This window comes from Pangasianodon hypophthalmus, chromosome 22, assembly GCF_027358585.1.
Source record: "Pangasianodon hypophthalmus isolate fPanHyp1 chromosome 22, fPanHyp1.pri, whole genome shotgun sequence".
In the NCBI taxonomy this organism is placed as follows: Eukaryota; Metazoa; Chordata; class Actinopteri; order Siluriformes; family Pangasiidae; genus Pangasianodon; species Pangasianodon hypophthalmus.
Genome location: NC_069731.1, coordinates 12,398,260 through 12,418,339, shown reverse-complemented (window position 1 = coordinate 12,418,339; position 20,080 = coordinate 12,398,260). Strand labels below are relative to the sequence as shown.

At 38.9% G+C, this 20,080-nt stretch overlaps 1 protein-coding gene across 6 annotated transcripts in view; it reads right to left on the bottom strand.

The window, feature by feature from the left end:
• prkag2a (protein kinase, AMP-activated, gamma 2 non-catalytic subunit a) overlaps positions 1-20,080 on the bottom strand; it is a 94,919-nt gene that overhangs the window by 7,385 nt on the left and 67,454 nt on the right. For all 6 annotated transcript variants that reach the window (XR_003404147.3, XM_026937798.3, XM_026937799.3 and 3 more), the window contains 6 exons: positions 17,155-17,264; positions 13,497-13,578; positions 6,232-6,290; positions 4,731-4,776; positions 4,573-4,627; positions 3,088-3,214 (listed from right to left, as the gene is read on the bottom strand). Coding sequence is in view for 5 of the 6 variants with exons in the window: in XM_026937798.3 (XP_026793599.1) it covers positions 3,088-3,214; positions 4,573-4,627; positions 4,731-4,776; positions 6,232-6,290; positions 13,497-13,578; positions 17,155-17,264 (479 nt within the window). In the remaining variant the exon portion in view is untranslated. The remainder of the gene's footprint in view (positions 1-3,087; positions 3,215-4,572; positions 4,628-4,730; positions 4,777-6,231; positions 6,291-13,496; positions 13,579-17,154; positions 17,265-20,080) is intronic.

The following is a 20,080-nucleotide window of genomic DNA, read 5'->3' as shown; positions in this document are numbered from 1 at the left end:
TTTTCACCCTCTACACCTTATGCTATACAAACTACTAATGTTTGTTCTGTCTGTGGAAGAAAAATTATAGGCAGTAAATTAATTTTCAAAAGCATTTGAATACCTAATCATTTAATTAAAATTTTAATACTTTTTTAAATTAATGGCTCTAGTGAGAATGTTAATCTAGTGCGAATTGTCAAACAAATGTAAGTACTAAACACTTAATCACTATTACAACATATTTTGACCATACAGAAACAATATTAGGGTCTCCTGCCACCTATAATGAATATATCCTTAATTTAACTAGGTTTATTTTGGAATCTTAATTCAGAGTCCAATCCACAGTCCATGACAGCAAGTCTTTATTGTTTTACAAATTATAACCAAAGCTATAGATATAAGTGTGAATAAGTGTGAATGTGTGCACAGAGATAAGCGTGAAGGTGTGTAAAGAGATTAGTGTGAACATGGCCAATCAGACAGATTACATTAATCCCTTCCAGATTTGTCTAGGGATAAGTCGAGGGATAAGCGTGTTTGACAGACTTTACTTCCCAGCACCGGCCTCTCAACATCTCTGCTTCTCCTCGTCTCTTCTACAGAAAAAATACTGAATGCTTCCATCCATTCCTTCAAATAACTAGTTGATATGTTTCATTTTTTCTTTACTCAACACAAAAATTGCACTGGAATTTTGAGGTGAGGCGAGGTGTGGAGAGGCGACTGGGGGTGTAATGTGATTTTGGAGGGAACATAGTGGCTAGCTAACTAGGTTGCCCCAACAGTGAGAGATTAGGGACATTAAGATTAGGACTTAAATCATAACTTCATTTTTTTTAGATAAAAAATAGTACAGCCAGCCCTCTTGCTTTCTACTACCACATGCTTTCAAGGTTCGATGAATTCATAAAGCTGATCATTTTAGGGCATTTAGTGCATGGTATTTTCACACAGGTAAAAAGAAAATCTTATACTTTTGTCTCCCAAATATAATAACAGTGTTTGCCAAATGTCTATCTGTGCATTTAAAACTGGTACAGATGTCAAGGAAGCTGGAAGAAAGGGCAGATTTTGTCTAAACCAGTGATTCTCAACTGGTGGATCTCAATCCAAAAGCCCTTTATGATTGCGATCTTCCGGGAAGAAAAAATTTTTCTAAATTTAAATGATAAAACATAAAACGGAAAATATGACAATAAAGCAAATTATAGTTTCAAAAAAGTATAAAGAAATAAATAAATAAATAAGGAATGCTCCCTGTAGCTGTGGTTATAGCCAACAAAAAAATAAATCTGGTCATGTCATTTGCATCCAATCAAATTCTGTCAAGTTTGGTGCGAATTCATCTGTAAACAACTGGTGCTAACAAGGATAAATGGGGTGAAATTCCCTCTTCCTTAAAAAGAATGGAAAAAACTATGCAAGGTAAACGAAAATACGACCTGGGTTACATAAAATATGGGTTTACTTATGCAGAAGACAAGCATGATTTATGCAGACCACAGTGTGTTTTGTGAAGTAAATTATCGGCTGCGGAAAGCAAGAAATCATTGAAATTCAAAGAGCATTTACAGACAAAACACTCAAGCCATAAAAACAAGCTTCAAGTTTCAAAAGAAAGCAACGGGATCTCAAAAAGTGATCAAAAACGTGTAGTGTTAAGGAGAAAGCACTCGGTGCATCATACTCTTCGCATTGCAAAATGCACAATGCCCACACAATTACAGAGGATCTTGTTTTAGCCGAGGTAACTGACATGACCAGAGAGCACCTTGGCGAATCTGCTGCAAATCACTAGATGACAATACAAGATCTGACCGAGGACATAAAACAACAGACTGTGCCACGGATAAAGGCAAATGACGATTATGTAACTAGACGAATGAACAGATGTATCTGATTGTGCCATCCTGTTAGTTTATGTTAGACATGTATGGGATAAAGATGTTCAGGAACAGTTTCTGTGTAGTGCAGAGCCACCGACCAGGACAACTGTAGACGCCATATTCAACACACTCTTTTTAGGGATCAGCTGGACTGGGATACACGTGTTGAACTTGCAAGCAGTGGTGGGAAAGAAATCGCAGGCTGTGCAGAGGATCATGGGCAGGGCACCTGGTGCTACATGGAACGGCTGTTTCCTGAACAAAGAAGCACTCGCAGCCAAAGACCTTGTGCCAGTGCTGCACAGGACACTGAAAGATGCGATCAAAGAGGACGTCCACCAGTTCTGGTGCAGTGTTACTGATGAGTAATCCAGAACTTTCCTGTAAGGCCATTAAGGTTACATCGCCTTTCACTACATCCTACCTTTGTGAAAGTGGATTCTCTGCAATGACACAACTCAAAAACAAACACAGAGACTGACTGGACATTCAACATGATCTGAGGGTTGCCTTGTCCATAATCACCCCAGATTTTGAGACACTTACCAAAATGAAATCACATCCTCAGGCTTCCCATTGATGTGCACAGGCTATGATTGCACAGCTCTGTGCTTGTTAGCTGCAGTTAGAGCTCATTATGTTTATGCATTTAATAGTTGTGCATTTTTCATATTCAGTAAACAATCTGTTATTCAATACTTAGCTCGGTGTTTGTTTTTTTGCCAAGTCTAGATAAACTGCACTTAATCAGGATTATGTTTATGCATTTACATAGTTGCCCATTTTCATATAAATGTCATGCAAATGACTAATTTTGCACTTTATTAAGCATATGCCTTGCATTTAATAATCTGATATTTTCCATTGTATATACTTATGAAGTATAACCTTAACCTTAACTCAGTATGTAAGTAAATTATTATTTTTCAACTTTAATAGACCTTTAACAGGATACTTATTAGTAGCAATAATAACATTCATGCACAATATTAATACGTATTTCTTTGTTTACTTCCATATGATAAACAACTTTAGTTTAGTGTTGGGTCATGGCTTGATGTCCAACGTAAAATTTGGGGCCTGAAGTAAAACCAGTTGAGACTCACTGGTCTAAACAACCTTTGAAAAATGTTTGTTTAACCCTGAAAAATGGCAGACTTTAAAAAAAATAAATAAATAAATAAAATAAAATGTACAAAATCAACATGACACTTACGAAAAGCTGTAGGAACTTGAGGATCCTCTTGTGCGTGAGGATATAAAGTGCATTCCCACTGACGGGGTCAATAACGGGCAAGCGGTGAATCTTGTTCTTGATTAGCGAATACACAGCGTCGAATATGCTGCCAAATACACAGAAAACAACAGATTACCTCTGCTTTTTTTCTAGAATCAGTGTACCGAGACCGTTTGGTATCAAGGCCAACACACAGATCCTGCTGGGAAGACGTTTCCCCATTAGCAACTGATCCAGCAACTGTGCTGACCTGAAGACTTAATAAAAAAAAGAAAAGAACGAAGTTGGTTTCAGCTGAACATCAAAGGGCAACCTGAAATAAGAGCGTTCAGAACCTTGCCCGTTACTCTTTTTAGAGGATGCTCGCTGAATTATTTACTGCACTGAAATATCAGAAAGCTTCATTGCAGGGGAGAAGAGATAAAAATATGGAAAGGGTCCTCAGGGAAATCGCAAAGCTACACAAACACACACACGAACACACACTTTATCTCTCGTGTTTGTAGAAAGAGGATACTTTACCCGTATTCAATAACTTGAAAAGCATCATCATTTATCAAACTGCATATGAACAAATTTATTCATAAATCGTTCGTGAGCGCACTTACAAAAGAAACGTGAAAATTTAATAAGTTCTGGAAAATATTTGTATCTCATGATAGCAAGATCCATATTCAAGATACGTATTGCACGAGTTCGTGTACAACTACGTATGAGGAAACTCACTAATGTGAACCTGGAGTCATAGGTTTCAAATTCTACAACTGCTAATACAAATGCATTACTGCAATTTATACAGAATATGTTGTCAAGTTTACATATCATTTCATTTACAAAAACTAATTTAATGAGAATCTGTGAAAATCAGTCTTAAAAGAAAACAATACAAAACAAATTGATAACTGAAGACTAATAAGACTAGCTAATCAATTACAACAAAATAAATACCACCATATAAAAGGACTTCCTGTGTCTATCATAGCCGACACACTGCAATGGCTCAGCTGCATTTAGCACGTGCCATGCTTAAGAGGTGCTCTTTCACTGTTTATTTCTCATTTTGTTGTTTTCAGCTCCCTGTGAGCTTTGCCTTTTATGGAGTTTTCTGTAAATCTGCTGCACCTTGAACATGCTTAGTAATGTATGGGCGATTGGCATTAATCAAAATACGTACACAAGCACGAAGAAAATCAGCATTATAGAAACTTTTGTAAATCTGTCAGGAGTTCAGTTTGGCCTAAAGAATCTTTTACTCACAACTCTAGTAAAAGACTGACAAATGAGGCCAACTGTTTGCAAAATGCAGGTTTTTTTTTTTTTTTTAAATTTACGGACATTAGATCTTACCCACAAGATACTTCTGTGTATCCATTTTTCTGTGATAATGGCTGTTAACAGGGCATGCAAAATCAAAGATAATATCAAAAAATCATGTTTACTGCACACAAAAAACTAAAAACTTACCTTGCATCTGGTGATATGTTGACTAAAGGTTTAAAGGTTTCTTGTAAATAGAGCTCTGTCGAAAAAAACAAAACAAAAGAACCCTTCAGTCACAATGGAAAATGACCTTTATTTTAAAAAAGGCTAAAAAGGATTGATAAGTGACTAGTGACTGATACCTCTCCAAGTCTCAATCTTATGTTCCTCCAGCTCATAGATTTGCACCTGAAACACGACAAACACTCTCATGAGCAGGTCCGTCAAAAAAAGTAGCTACAGAATTGTGTATAAAAAAGTGTATAACCTCACAAGCACTTTAATGACTGATGTTTATCAGAAATGTCCTATTTCTCTGAAGGCTTTGTGTACTCCATTGAACATTTACTACGTCTGCAATATTCTATTCACAAACCAGCAATCTGAGGTGATTTGGGAATCCAATAACTGCTCTGGAGATAATATACTACACAATCATCTCCTGGTACTGTGGAAAGTAGGTGTGACCTCCTCCCCAGAGAATAGAAGGAGCATTACTGATAAGGGAAAAGCAAGAAACAAATCCTCTAACAAGTAGGTCTCTCTGCAGGGACTCCAATTAAGATCCACATAGAGCATGGTGACGCAATAGCAGGTCTAAAAGTGCAGCTCTAAACATGGATCAGGTTTGTGCAGGTCTCTGGTTGCATAGGCTGCTAATGATGCAAGTGAATCGTGTATGTGTGTATGTGTGTAGGTGTGAGTTATGTCTCTAAGCTGTGTTGTGATAATGACCAGAGAGAAAAGAACGAGAGGAAACAAAATGGCTCATCAGCATCATAAGGAACCTGCTGAGTGGGTGAAAGGATCATGAAACCCTGCCTTTTACCTGGTTTAACACACAAGATGGCACAGGGCCGGAATAAAAAATGACAAATTGAGCTCAGAGGTGAATTTTACCCCGCCCTAAAACTACTTCCTGTCTCTACAGACCAGATCTGACAACATGTCTACATTCCTCTGCTCATTATTATGTAGGAGCGAGGACACTCCTGTGGAGTTATAGTTAGGATTTGCTACTTGTTTATATTATCTGCAGTTTTTCCTTATTTTAGTCTTCCCAGATTTTATCAGATGAAAATGAAAAGGGGCTTATAAATGGCAATGAGAAAGAAGAGAAGATACAGTGAAAGGAGGAAGCAGTGAGTGTGGCCTTGAACAAAGCTTCCTCAGGCCATTAACTGAACGCCACTGAAGAACAATGCATCTTAAATCTCAGTGACTAGTGCTTTAAACTGTACGGCAATAAAACTTTAGAGGGATTAATAAACAACCTCGGTGAACTGAACTGTGATGAGAGAAAGGTTCGTGCATTCCTGACCCTTCTCTGCATTAATTCCTGGGTAGAGACCATGAAAGCAAGTCTCAGATACAGCAAGGCCACTGTGAGATATTTTTATCTGCTAAATTTGCTGCATCTGCCGGTTACAGGCCCACTGCCATAAAAGAGTGTGTCTAGAAGCCTGGAAATGCACCGGACTGCAGTGCAGTATTTATGGATCATATACAGATAAACACACACTGTAGCAGCCCTACACATCCTCGCACTGCACCAGTTCTGCACTTGGTGAAAAATAAAAACACATTTAATAATGATACACACTGACTGTACATGTAAAGAAAGTAAATGTACACGTGACATACCATGGGTGACTTGTAGTATCTGTGAAGTATATTGATGAAGTCTGTGATTGTTAGCATTCCTGTGGGGAAAAAAAAGGAAAAAAAGAGATTCAGAGTACTTTAAACACACACACGCGCGCACACACACAGACACGCACACACAAACACACAAATTCACACAGAGAGAAACACACACAGGTGCACACAGAGAGAAACACACACAGGTGCACACAGAGAGAAACACACACAGGTGCACACAGAGAGAAACACACACAGGTGCACACAGAGAGAAACACACACAGGTGCACACAGAGAGAAACACACACAGGTGCACACACACACACACACACACAGGTGCACACACACACACACACACACACACACACACACACACACACACACACACAAAAATGCACACAGAGAGAAACACACACAAATGCACACAGGTGCACACAAACGCGCACACACACACACAGCAGAGACACACACAGCAGAGACACACACAGCAGAGACACACACAGCAGAGACACACAGACAGACGCCCACATGCACATACACACACAGGCACAGACATTCACACAGACTATATATAGTAGGTTGGAGGGAAGCAGGAATGAGACTCTGATGATCATAGCGCAGAGTTGTAAGCTCTTTCAGTTTACAGCCTCTCACTAGGGAACCAATTCAGCAAAGCAGTGCGTTGTTCGTGTGTGTGTGTGTGTGCTTGCTGTGGGGAGACGCTGATGCAACGCGTGCAAATAAAACTGCTGATGTCTGAAATGTACACTGGAGAGCAGAACATCAATAATAATACTGCACTGTGCTAGCAGTACTAAGAAAAGGCCATAATCACACACAATCACTCATCAGGTCTAACAGTCTCTCTCTGCTATGCGTACAGTACTGAATGTAACAGCATACATTACTACCACACTGGCAGTGGGATGGACACAGCAGCTGCCCGGGTACCCGTGACCGGCAGACTTCATGTCTACATGAAGACAACAACAATCATGTCTACATCATCAACAACAAAACAAAGACCTTAAAAATCCTAGTCCTTATTGACTTTCATAAAACAAACATTTTCAACTGTCATGTAACAATGGCTAAACTTACTGCACATCACAGCGACGTGAGGTCAATGCTGCACAATCTGGCGTAATGATTTTTACTAAGTGGGTTAATTAGCATTCAAGGAATACAGACAATGTTTTCCGAATATAGAAACAAGCAGGTAAAACCGTCATTTAGTTTTGAAAAATATAAAATATAGGTGACTTGAATAATATCTTGTATATGAGGTGAGGACAGAACCCTGCAGCTCATACCCCAAACGCTGGCCAGCGACTTTCTGGCTTTTTACAAACAAATGCTACATGAGCATACAGTCATTCATTTCCCTTACTCTGTGTTAATGCACTTAACTAGCCAAAAAACTACTTTAGCTTCCAATTTTTAGGCTTGACAAGCAAGGTTTCTGGGTAAAGAAAACCAAAACATGGGACTGGGAAAGCACACTGGAGCCTTCACTTGCCTGGTGGGCCACCTAATACATTTCTCACTTTTCCATCCTCAAGGAAGGGTTCCCCCCCACCCCAATTTAGTCTTGCCAATTTCTACCCACTAGTTACAACTTCCCTATCACACAACAAACTAGGGAGAATGGGGCATACACACTTCCTCTAAGACACACAAAGCCAACCTCTACATCTGCCACCCATGCAGCTCGGAGGAGAACGCTATCTGGCCTCTTTCGCAACCATACAGCTCAGACACCCACGACTGGCTAGTGTCGCTGTGACTGACAGGAGAGATAGAGTAAAGCCATCTCTCCCACCCAGAAAGGACAGCCAATTTTGCTCCCTTGGCTCCCAGCCATGGAAGAGATTCGAACTCTAGATAGATTGAACACTCTTCTGACGCGCCACTCAGGAGCCGTCACTCGTTATCTGTACAAGCTTAATAATAAGCACTAATAAGGCGGGTCCATGTATTGTCATGTGACCAATATCCAAAAGTAAGCTTGATTTATTCACAGTTTACTATTATTTCATGGACAGAACTCACTTGTAAACTACAGATTTACAACATATGCTAAAGTTTTTGAAACTACATATAAGAAAGGAAAGTGACAAAACCACAGTCTTTGAAAAATGTATATTTTTGCATTTAATCAGAACAGTTAATATAGACAGATGTGGGGAATTTTTGCTTTTCCCATTTTCACAACTTGGCCTTTCCATGATAAAGTTGATATTTGCATAGAGCTGCATATTTACAGAATGGCTGCCACCTTAACTGAAAGGCTGTGAAGTGCAGAGTATTTTTGTCTGTTCTCAACAGGCTGTAAAGCCTACAAAGCAGGGAAGGAGAGAGAGAGTGAGAGAAAGAGTGAGAGAGAGAGAGAGAGAGAGAGAGAGAGAGCTGCAGGCATACCAGCTCAAGACCGACATAAAGCAGTTCACAAAGCAGTTTACAAATATGGAGATCTCTAGAGCATCACACAGGCTCAAGTCCTAGAAACGCTGCAGTGCTGCTACGCCTTTGTGATTCAGCTGTCAGAGTTTGATAGGTCCGGCGTTAAAAACCGTGGTACAGCTTCGCTGACAGATGCTAGAGCCGTGTTGTTTTCTGACATAAACGGAGAGCTCCTTTAATTATAAATCACTGTCTACACCTGGCTCTACCTGCTTCCTGCCATTTTTCACTCTAAACTCAATCTAAACAGGAGCGCCATTTTATATGGCAAAGTCCACATTCAGCACAAGTCTCATCACAGACAAACAAATGTGTTCACTTCCAATACTTTATGACTCTAATATCCCTCAGGCTGGGACAGCACAAACACTCATTAGAGACATAAAACAGGAGAGCCAAACCAAACAAATCTACATGATCAACAGCATCTAAATTTTTACTGCATCATAAATGACTTTACTTGCAGAATTAAGGCACTATATTAAGCTGATAATTACACAGAGCACGGTAACAAGTGTGTACAACTAGACATAATTGAAGGATGTGTACTTAGTATTCACACTAAGTAGTTATATCTAATAGGAATGACAGCAATTTAATTAAAGCTTGTATTTTAGCTACCAACAAACGTACTGTGACTGCCTGATCAAACAGCATGAATGTAGGGCTTCCAGTAGCTTCCCACCAAATTAAAGGGAATGTTCATCTTTTTTTTTCCAAATTTGACCCTTTCTAAGCACTTATACAGTGATTTCTAGGCACCTCAGGCATTTTTTTTTTTTTAAATCAATTGCTTAAATATTTTGTTAAAACTAATTAAAATAAATACGAATTAAAATAAATTAGACTCAACTCAATTGCAAAATCCATATTACATATTAAATCTATATTACACACATTGCACACATGTGCCTTGGCTGATACAGACAAAAATATTCCTCTTAATGACTTCGTCTACATTCTTCTTCGCATTCAAGGAGGCTAAAACATCTAGTTGTTTTAACTGCCTTTGCACGCTTGAATTATACGAATGTATTCATCCGCTGCATCAGGGGCACTTACCGGACGCGTGTTCCTGCCTGTGTTGCTAAGCGACCGACATTCACACAAATGTGTCTGTTGTATCACTTGTAGCCATAATTTGCATAGCGCTCTGTCTGTCGATGCAAACGAGTAGAAATGTACACCGATTCGTGCTCTTGATAGAGCATTTCCACAGCCTACAACGCCACACCTCAGTGCGAGATAACCAGCTACTGCAACCAAAACAAAGTCGGATTTGAGTGTGTTCCATTGATGCGATTTCCTTTTTCGCAACCAATTTTGTCCCGCCTCCAGCACCCCGAAATTATGAACCACAACAGGAATACGTTGATCATCACAAAGATACTGTGTAATGTCTTGAAAAAAATTACTTTTGATGAAATTCATAGACAACTCTATTAGCGTACTTAAGAGTCGTAAATTCATCTGATTAGAATTTATTTTGCAAAACAATCATCGGTGGAGAAAAAAAAACAAACAAAAAAAATCTTAAAACTGTATGTATTAGTATGAAATCACCAAATAAATATTCAAAACTGCTCAAATGTGAAATAAGGTGAACTGTTGATGTATCTGTTGAAGTTTATTTTAATGAAATAAAGGCATAACTTATCACACCTTCAGTTAAACAAAAAAAATATTCTGTTTCATAGCTTGCTTAATTCGGGTACAGACAGTGTGTGGTCCATTAAGAAGATTTATTTTAATTTATACTGACAATAAATGAAACAATAACATATATAATATATATATAAATAACATCTCCAGCAGCAGTGCAGCGGATCCTCCCCATCGTCATGCTGCCTCTGTAGCTACTGTTAGTCTCGTTAGCCACTTAGCTACATTATGGCACCACTGAGAAGTTTATCTCGGCAGTGCATATTGCGAACATGAGCAAAAGTTAGTTAGTCAGCTGATATGGAGAGTTCTTCCTCTTCCTGATGAACCAGCCTTGGATCTTATTCCTAAAGCTGACTTGTTTGCTCTTAATTGCTTTTAGCACTTTCCAGAATAGGGAGAGGGGTTGTGTATGAAATAAATACATATCAGAAAAAAATCCAAATTTGGATTTTCTGCAATTTTACTATTAATCATAAGTTCAGGAGAAAGTACATAAATATCATAGTCTATTTTATTGACTTTGCTTAAGTACTGTTTATTCTCTTCTGAAGTTAGGTGATTATTTTAGGCGTCTTTCACCTCTATGTTCAGGTTGTGCAGCAAAGACAAAAAAAATTTCCCAAATATGGCAACACCAATGGAAAAATCATGTGATTAAAAACACTAGGATACAATTTTGACATGCTGGTCACTACAGTATAGGATTTGGGACATAAAGCCTTTGTCTTTATGAAACAAACCACAAAATCTACAGCTAACATTCAGCCACTGAATCTCAACAGCATCTGATGATCAGCTTAATTTGCCAGAGCCAAGTCCAGCAAATGTTTGAATTAGTAGTGGTTCATTTCCTGTATAGAATTATAAAACAGTGATGCTATTCGCTATTCTTGTTGAAGTGTGGGTTGGGAGGTTTGTTGAGTACACTGGATGGTGCTAGGGAGAGCGATACAAACCTGCTCCTCGCATCATCCACGTATAACTCTTCTAGGTTGTGAGGCACAGAATCACTGCGAGATGTGCAAGCCTTCATCTACAGCTTTCTCACCAGAAGCCGGACAGTAGGAGCTTTGGACTTATGCCACATTCTGCTGCATTTAAAATAAAGCCTGCAGTCCATTTATTCCTTAGCAATAAAAAGCCCAGCAGCAAAGTAGAGGATTTTGCTGCATTCTGCAGTTTCATTAAAATATGTAACGCATTTGTTAGGCCTGAGGCTGGAGTTAAATCTTACTTTTCCAGGTATGAGTTAAATCCGGCGTATTCCTAGAAGTACAGGTTCTCAGACGTTTATGCACAAATCCTCTTTAAAAAGCTGCCTGGAATTACATCTGGAGCATTCTCGTACTGGTTCATAACATAGTCTGTAAGTGTGTTGTTATATCTGAGACAATAATCTCAGCAAGAGGACAAGCATGGGCACACTAAGGGTATGCCAACTATTTCTGATTAGAATCTGCAAATCAAAAGGGAGACCTCACCAGAAAATATTTGTAGAGTCTGACTCAGAGTGAAATTGATACTTTTTGGTTTGTTGTGTTATTTGGTTTGGATTAGCTTCACAGTGCACAGAATTAAACAAACCAAAAAGAAAAAAAATGTTGGCTGAGAGGCATGTGGGGCAATCTACTCGTAAAGCTCTTTCATTCATTGGGCAGAAATACAGTAAAGTAAAAAGGTAAACAAAACCTTTTCCAAGAGTACACAGAAATAACAAAATCACCCGAGCACAAACAACACGGAGCTGGCGCTCAATAAATTACACTACATGGCCAAAAGTATGTAGACAACGGTCCATCACACTCATGTGCGGGCCTTCTGCCATAAACTGCCATAAAGATGGAAGCACACGATTATCTCTGGATGTCTTTGTATGCTGTAGCATTATGATTTCTCTTCACCTGAAGCAAGCATGCCTACTCCAGCATGACAATGCCCCTGTGACATGGTAAAAAGACACAGTTTGCCAAGGTTTGTGTGAAAGAACTCGAGTGGCCTGCACCATGACCTCAACCCCACTGAACACATTTGGATGAATTGGAATGTCAACTTCGCGCCAGGCCTCCTCGCTCAACATCAGTGCATGACCTTTTGTGCTCTTGTGGGTGAATGGGCACAAATCCCCACAGCCACGCTCCAAAATCTAATGGAAAGCCTTGCCAGAAGAGTGGAGGTTATTATAACAACAAAAGAGATCCATATTAACGCCCAGAGTTTTGGAAAAGGATGTTCAATGGTCAGGTGTCCACATACTTTTGGTCATATAGTGTACTAGTTAATTATGTAAATAACTATTTTAAAATTTGTGTTTTGCCTCCAGCATTTATTTTCTATTTTTGCTCATTGGTCCAAAAAGAATTATAAAATGCTGCCTGCAACCCATAAAACACATGTTTAGTCCTCTTCCTGCAGTTGGGTTGATTCAGGGCAGAATCACTTTCTGACTGAAATCGAACTGCATTCGATTTCACTTGGAGCCAGACTAAAACCACCCGGTTCAAGAGGTCTCGGACCACTTGTTTTGGTCTGCACTCCTGAGTGCAACTAATGCGTCCTCATCTGCCTAAACAAACCACATCCTAACCTTAGTAAACCCACCAGCGTTTATTTCAAATGGGTGGCAAAAGTGAAAGCACTCTAAGATGGCAATGGTTTAACTAGCAGTCATACATTATTTGCAGTTAATGGTTTTCAAGTTCAAGTTCAAGCGGCTTTCATCCACATACAGCTGGTACAGTACACAGTGAAAGGAAACAACGTTCCTCCAGGACCATGGCGCTACATCAACAACACAGAGCTACATGAGACTACACAGAACTAAATCAGACTACAAAGACACACACAAAACTGCATGACGTGCACATGTGCATACGTGTGCAACAGCGCAAGACAGTACAACAATTACTAAACAGGACAACAGGAACAGTAAAGCACAGTGCAGCGCTGACCAGTACACAGCTCTTGCGTGGAATAAGGTGCAAAGAGATATTACAATATAAATAATAAAATGTTGTAAATGTGAACAGGTTTTCCTAAATCTTACAGGAACTTACCAATAACACTGTCATCCTGACTTATACCCATGATGCATTAGGGATAAAAAAAAACCCATGCGATTGTTGTTGTGTGAAATCACTCACCTACAAAACTCTGCTTCTTCGTCTCCCACAGTGGCGCAGCTCGAACTCCATTAGCCACCAGTGCGAAAAAGGCCTTCTTAACCTGAGACAACAAGGGAGAAGAAGAATAGTCACAGCACACTCTCAGAAATAAAGGTATCAAGCGGTACTTTTCCTTGTCACCAATATCATGTATCACGTATACTTTAGCTGGAAACCTTTAAAAATGATTTAAGATACACAATTGGACTTTATGGACCATTAATCTAAAAGCTAATTAAAGGTAAACCACATGCACCTTCTTGCATAAAAGATACATACTAAAGGTACAAAGCATACACATTTGATGGTACCACCCTAGTGACGAGGAAAAGTACAGATTGGTACCTTTATTTCTGAGAGACTGCTGATGTAGTAGTGTTGTGTTGTGACAGGCAGAGAGCGCTGTATCCAGCTCAGACACAAAATCCTGTCCGCTCTGTGTCTATGCTGGATGACTGTATGATCATACCTTATACATATCGAGGATCATTGGAAAGGAGCTTTCACATTACATTATAAGTGGTGTCTTATTGTCTTAATGTCCTATTATAGTATAAAATGTTAACACCGTTAGGATATAGTTAAAATTAATTTGTAGTGTACAGGACTTAAAAATAAAAATGTCAAATTATATCTGTTAATGATAATGATTCCCCATAGACACCTTTCAGCTGGAGAAAAAGAGAAACATGACCCTCATAACTTCAGGCCCTCAATCCAAAATGATACAGAACAAATTTCACGCTCGATAAATGCATTCTGTTTTGATGGCTTAACCCTTATTGCACCTTCGACTACAATAAACGCAATGACGATTATAAAAAGGCAATTTGTTTCAAAAGCTATTGGAATCAGCACAAAACAACAACAGACAAGGCATTAATCAGCACAGCTCAAGGCTCTCCTATATAAATCAGCAGAACATCTCTTCTCTCCTGGGTTGCTGCTCCAGCGTAGTCTGAAACTATTAAACTTTAATTGAGCCACAGTGAGAGGACATAATGAGACGAGCCCTTGGGCTTCTTTCTCAGATAAATGGAAACTCCTGGATGGAGGAGGGGACGTGATCCTCTTCCATGCCCCTACTGCCAGCTAGCATAGCACTGCAGTGAGTCACGTATTCACTGTGCTGCTGCACTTAAAACAAACACTGCAGTGCTTTGCTGGGGTGAAACTAAAGAGAGTCTTGCTCGGGTTTGAGTCTGCGTTCACACCACCAAGTGACCTGTCACTTTCAGTTTGTCACTTGTATGTCTGTCAAGCTTTTTTTCAGTTCTGGTGCGATAGTAGTAGCCAAAATGTACACTCTACTGTACACTACATCACTTCTTATTTCTTATGATTTATATTACTTTTGTATAAGATGTATTTTGTGTTGTAGCTGAACCAAAGTCTAAGGCTTTCCTTCCATTTCTGAATGCAAGTGATGAGCTGTATGGCTCTTTGCACACTGAAGAGCCAAATTTTAAAAGTTGAAAATTATTACAGCCTGTCTCATCATTGCATCATTTAAGCCTCATCATTGTCTCTTCGCTTGACTCATCTCTGATAACGCTAACATAGGTGGAGAAATAACTGCTGATTAATTCAGTTCTGTTGGGCAAATTTCTTTTTATTAATGACTTTTTTATTTAAATCATTAAACATTTTAAAAATTCCTGTATAAGCGCTCTTCTTTGCTTTGATGATGATGGACATTCTGACAGCCGGGATCCGATTCCAAACTGAAATGATTAGGCTTATGTCTGCTTCCTTATGGCATGTGACTATCCAACAACTGGACTTCCTTCCGTGGTGTGAGGAAATCACCCTTTGCTAGCAATGTTCTAGACATCTTTAGGCAGTCTGATTGCATTTACATAGTAGCCTGAATAACAACAGATCAGTGATACTTGTCATACTGTTATATTTGGTTTCTAGCTGTAGCAATATCTGACTGGTTTTCCCAGACCGCCACATAAATATCAGACATTCACAAAGTGCATAGCCGAACACTGAATCTTCTCCTCTGAGCATGTTAAAGCCCTCTACAGTGAGTTACGTAGAAAACCCAGACACACACATCCGCAAGCCTTCAGCCTCCTAGCTAAGCGGCATACCAGGATTAACCCCATGAAACAATTAATGCTGCAAATTGAACGTGAATACCAGAAAATGAAGTAAAATTCTGTGAGCTAATTTGCTTCACAAATCCATGCTTCAGTGATGAAAGGCGCTGGCTCACTGCTCTGCTGCACTTTCACTGTGTCAGTAAATGGCACTGGAAGCTTAGGAGGAGGGTCAAAGTCTCGCTTTTGAGAGACTTTCACAGAGGGAAAGCAAACATGAAAGTCTGATTAACATTTGGATCTTTTTAATTGATTGTATGATTTAGAGTCACACTGAAAACTTCGAAGAGACAAGTCTGATGATAAGTGAGTGGGCAGAGACTTCTGTCTTATGTAACAAGAGATCAAGCTTTTTTTTATATATATATATATATAAACAGACAGAAGAGCACATTATGGAGGATTTATATGTTTCGACTGAGTTAAGAGGCTTTTTATATCAACAGATAAAACAGACCTTTTTGCAAAATTAAAAGATATTTAAACAACTTACTGATTCTTGCTATTTAAAGTGGTCTTTGACACTGAGTCAGCGCCGAAGCACACCAGAAATCATTTGCAAAACAAATATGGCAAAATATATTGCTATGTAATGGCATGTCATCATTCCTGCAGTTCCATGAGGCATGTACTGTCCTCTTCTTATTATATTCTTACTGCCCTCAATAGATATATTATATAATATTATCTCTACATGTGGTCTTTCCATATTGCCAGATTTCACCTGTCTGTTTTTCACTAAGCAAGCAGTAAAACACATTCAGTCTTGTGGAACGTCCACAAAACAAGTTAGTTCCTGTTAGCACTTACATTATAGCAGCTATAAATAGTTGTTTTCTAACTTTCTTTTGAAGTTAATAGGACAAAAAAATGTAGTTTGTTAAAGAAGAAAGCAGAAAGTGCAACATCCTCTGTCTTTAGACTGTCCCGTGGCGGAAAACTCACTGACTGTAAAAAAAAAAAAAAAAAAAAAAGACACCCAAGACACTTCCATAAATGGTAAACAAGCATCTACTTACAGAAACCTTCACCACATCAACAAATATTCATCTTTCTTTGTTAAATAACAGTTTAATCTGGTTTTATTATTAGACTTAGATCATGTAGCTTGTCTGCCATACAAGACCCTGAGAATTAGCTGTTATTACAGAAACAATAACATTAGAATGAGTGTATTAATATAAACTTTGTCTCAGAGCTGAGAATTTAACAGTGCTGTGGTATAAATGCAAATCAAATAGTTCTTTAAAACAGACATATTTTATCCGAAATAACGTTTAATCCAAGTCGACAAAATGCCCAAGCAGCACACACTCTCCCCTTTCTTATTTATTCTTCCGTCACCAACAAAGATGTTTTGGCTCTGTGAACTTTGTAACAGTTTCTGACATTATGTTCCAGTTGTACTCATTTGTTTGATGAAAAAATAAACAAAAGGTTTCTGATTGACAGAGTTTGAAGGCGAGCCTTGCAGGTCATTACTAACATGTCTGAAGCAGCTATTGTATGTGCAGTAAAAGAGCACTTACTTGTAGTGTTGTGTCAAACACCACTAGCTTGGAACTAGTGGGGACAATGTCATAGCACTTGTGGGACTTCATAAAGCGCATGTAAATATCACTTTCAGACTCTTCGACAACTGCAGTGAAAACAGACAAAAGACACATTGAGTCCTGTATGTAAAGAGGCAAAGGGGTTACACATTCAAGTCCATAAACAGTGCATGAATCAAGCAGGAGTAAACGTTCAGAGCACTCTAAGCAAAAAGCTTCGCCTGTGACACAGGTTCAATTCTCTCAAAGGCTATTATGTACCCGAGAGGAAATATTTTTTCAGAAGTGAATAGTAAACACACTGAACAAACTTGGTTAAAGTGTACTCAAACGATCAATGCAAAAGTTCATTCAAAACTAATGATTACCAAAGTGAAAAGGGGGAAAAAAAAATCAAAATTTAAAATCAAAATTTAAAATCAGCCTAAGCTGTACTATATACTTTCATTTAATAACATTAAAGTACTTTGAATTAACCATTCAGCAGAACACTTTATTTAATAAAGAAGTCTTAAAAAAATTAAAAATAAGCAGCACAGCCAGGCAGTCTGAGAAGAAAAGCTGCATTTCAGTCCATCTGTATCTGCCATCTTACTCCATCCACGCTCTCTGATTTCAGTCGCCTTGGCAGTTTCTACAGTAGCAGTCACACAAGACTGGACTGGTTTCCTAGGACGAGTCTTTTGCTGGAAGGGGCATTTATAGGGGCCATTGAGGCATTCTCCTGCTCAGTCCAGATAAAAAAAAGCCCCGGCTCCTTCGAGGCGCCGCTTGATTTCTTTGCCATGAAATGATCTTTATCTTTTACCATGCTGCCAGTTCCTGTCCGTCAGCAACTTCTGCTGGCATGGCCCGGAATGACCGACAGTTCTGCTTAACCTCACTGATCAAATGAGAACGGTGGGCAAACTTTATATTTTCTAGGCATATTAATTAGCTTAAATGGCTGCTAGACAATGTTTACAGGATGTGAATTGGTGAATAAGCTGAGCAAAACAGTACAGTGCAACATAAAGTGTCATATGGCACTAAGGCTAGCATACCTAGTTACCTCACATTTTAATACTTCATCAAGAAAAATGTAGACGCTAGTCACACTCAAATAACGTCTTTTTCGTGTGACGAAAGAACAGTAAAATGCTAGCCATTTTCGACAGTGCAAAAACGACGCAAAAACACTGCCAAGAGAACTGCGTGAAAATTAAAAGTAATGCAGGAATATCTGGTCACTCCCTGCATGTGGACAATTTCTTGTTTTCTGCCCATTCTCACGAAAAACCAACCATCTAAGCCCACCTAAATTTTGTCACACGTACATATAGTATAATCACCCAAACCATGTGGCAAAATGCGTTAGAACTTTATGGGAATAACTCTGAAAGATATGTCTGGCACAAAAACAAGACAGCTTATCACGCAAAGAAGACCATATGCACGGCGAAGCATGGTGGTGGCAGCATCACACTACGGGGCTGCTTCTCTTTAAATGGGACTGGGGCTCTAGTCAGGACAGAAGGAACAATGGAAAGCTCCAAATACCAATCTATTATAGCGCAATATCTCTCTGTTAGACAGCTGAAAATGACACAATTACGACACAAAGCGCAAATGCAAGTCAACAAAGGAATGGCTTCAGAAGACGATTAACGTTTTGGAATGGCCCAGTCAGAACCCACATCTAAATCCTATCGAAAACCTGTGGAATGAAGAGGGCTGTGCACAAGAGATCCCCATGCAATCTGATAGATCTGGAGCATTTTTAGAAGGGAGAGTTTAGTAAAAATGTCAAATCAAGATGTGAAGTTGGTAGACTCTTACGCAAAAAGACAAGAGTGCTGTATTACAAGCAAAAGGTGCTTTAACAAAGTAGTTAGAGTTAAGAGGTGTGCTACCAGGTTTTTCCTTCTTTTTTTTCTCCCCCTAAAAGGTTTCTATTTGTTTTTCACTTGAATTTTGTTGGTTGCTATATCACATTAAATGTGGAAAATGATTTATCTTGGTTCCTTTTTTTACATCCTAAAAACCTGCAATATTAACCACAGCGTTTAAAAAAAAATAATAATAAATCCATTCAGATACAGTGGATATTAAAATTTTCGACATTTACTCCACTAATACTGCAATTTAACAAATTTATGTTGCTTCCTTTTGCTTTGTTAAAGTGACAATATTCCCTCATAATATTTAGGACAGCACCTTGCCCACAAACTTGAACTTGTTCAATATTAGCTCATGGAAGCAAAGCCAATTAACAGAGGCAGTTTCTAGCTGCTGCTCTTGGGTAAACACGTTGGGTACGCAAAACATGTCCTGACTAAACAAAGTCTGTACCGTGACTTCACCTTATTAACTGCTGGGGGGAGAAAAAAAAAATCAACCACTCAATAAATCCTGACCCTGAAAAACAGCTGCATTTATAATAAATAACACTGCTGCATTTTGAATCTTTTTTTAAACAAACTGTTGCCTCATGAGACTCTTCAAACAAGACCAAACAATTGCCCGATGGATTTACTGCAGAGGCATGACCCTTTGGCAAACAGCCATCGAGTTATTCAAAGCTAAACTGCAGAATGGTCATCTTTGTTGTTCGGTACACAGCTTTAAAAGCATTTGAGGGGAAAAAAAAAAAAAAAGTCTGTCCATCGCCACTTTGAGCCTCCCATTAACCACACATCCACCCATCACACATCTGTGACAGTGTTTTGTAGGCGGAGGTCAGAATATAAAAGTTTGAAAATGTTTCGTAAGTGTGCGTGCCTCTGCACATTTGCACAATGAAATTCACTGAGAAGTCAAAGTGTATTGTGCTGACTAATACAGGCTAAAAACTGAAAAGCTTTTCCATTTCAATGGCCATGCTTTTCACAGGTTGCAGCTCATCAGCTAATCCTCATCTCCA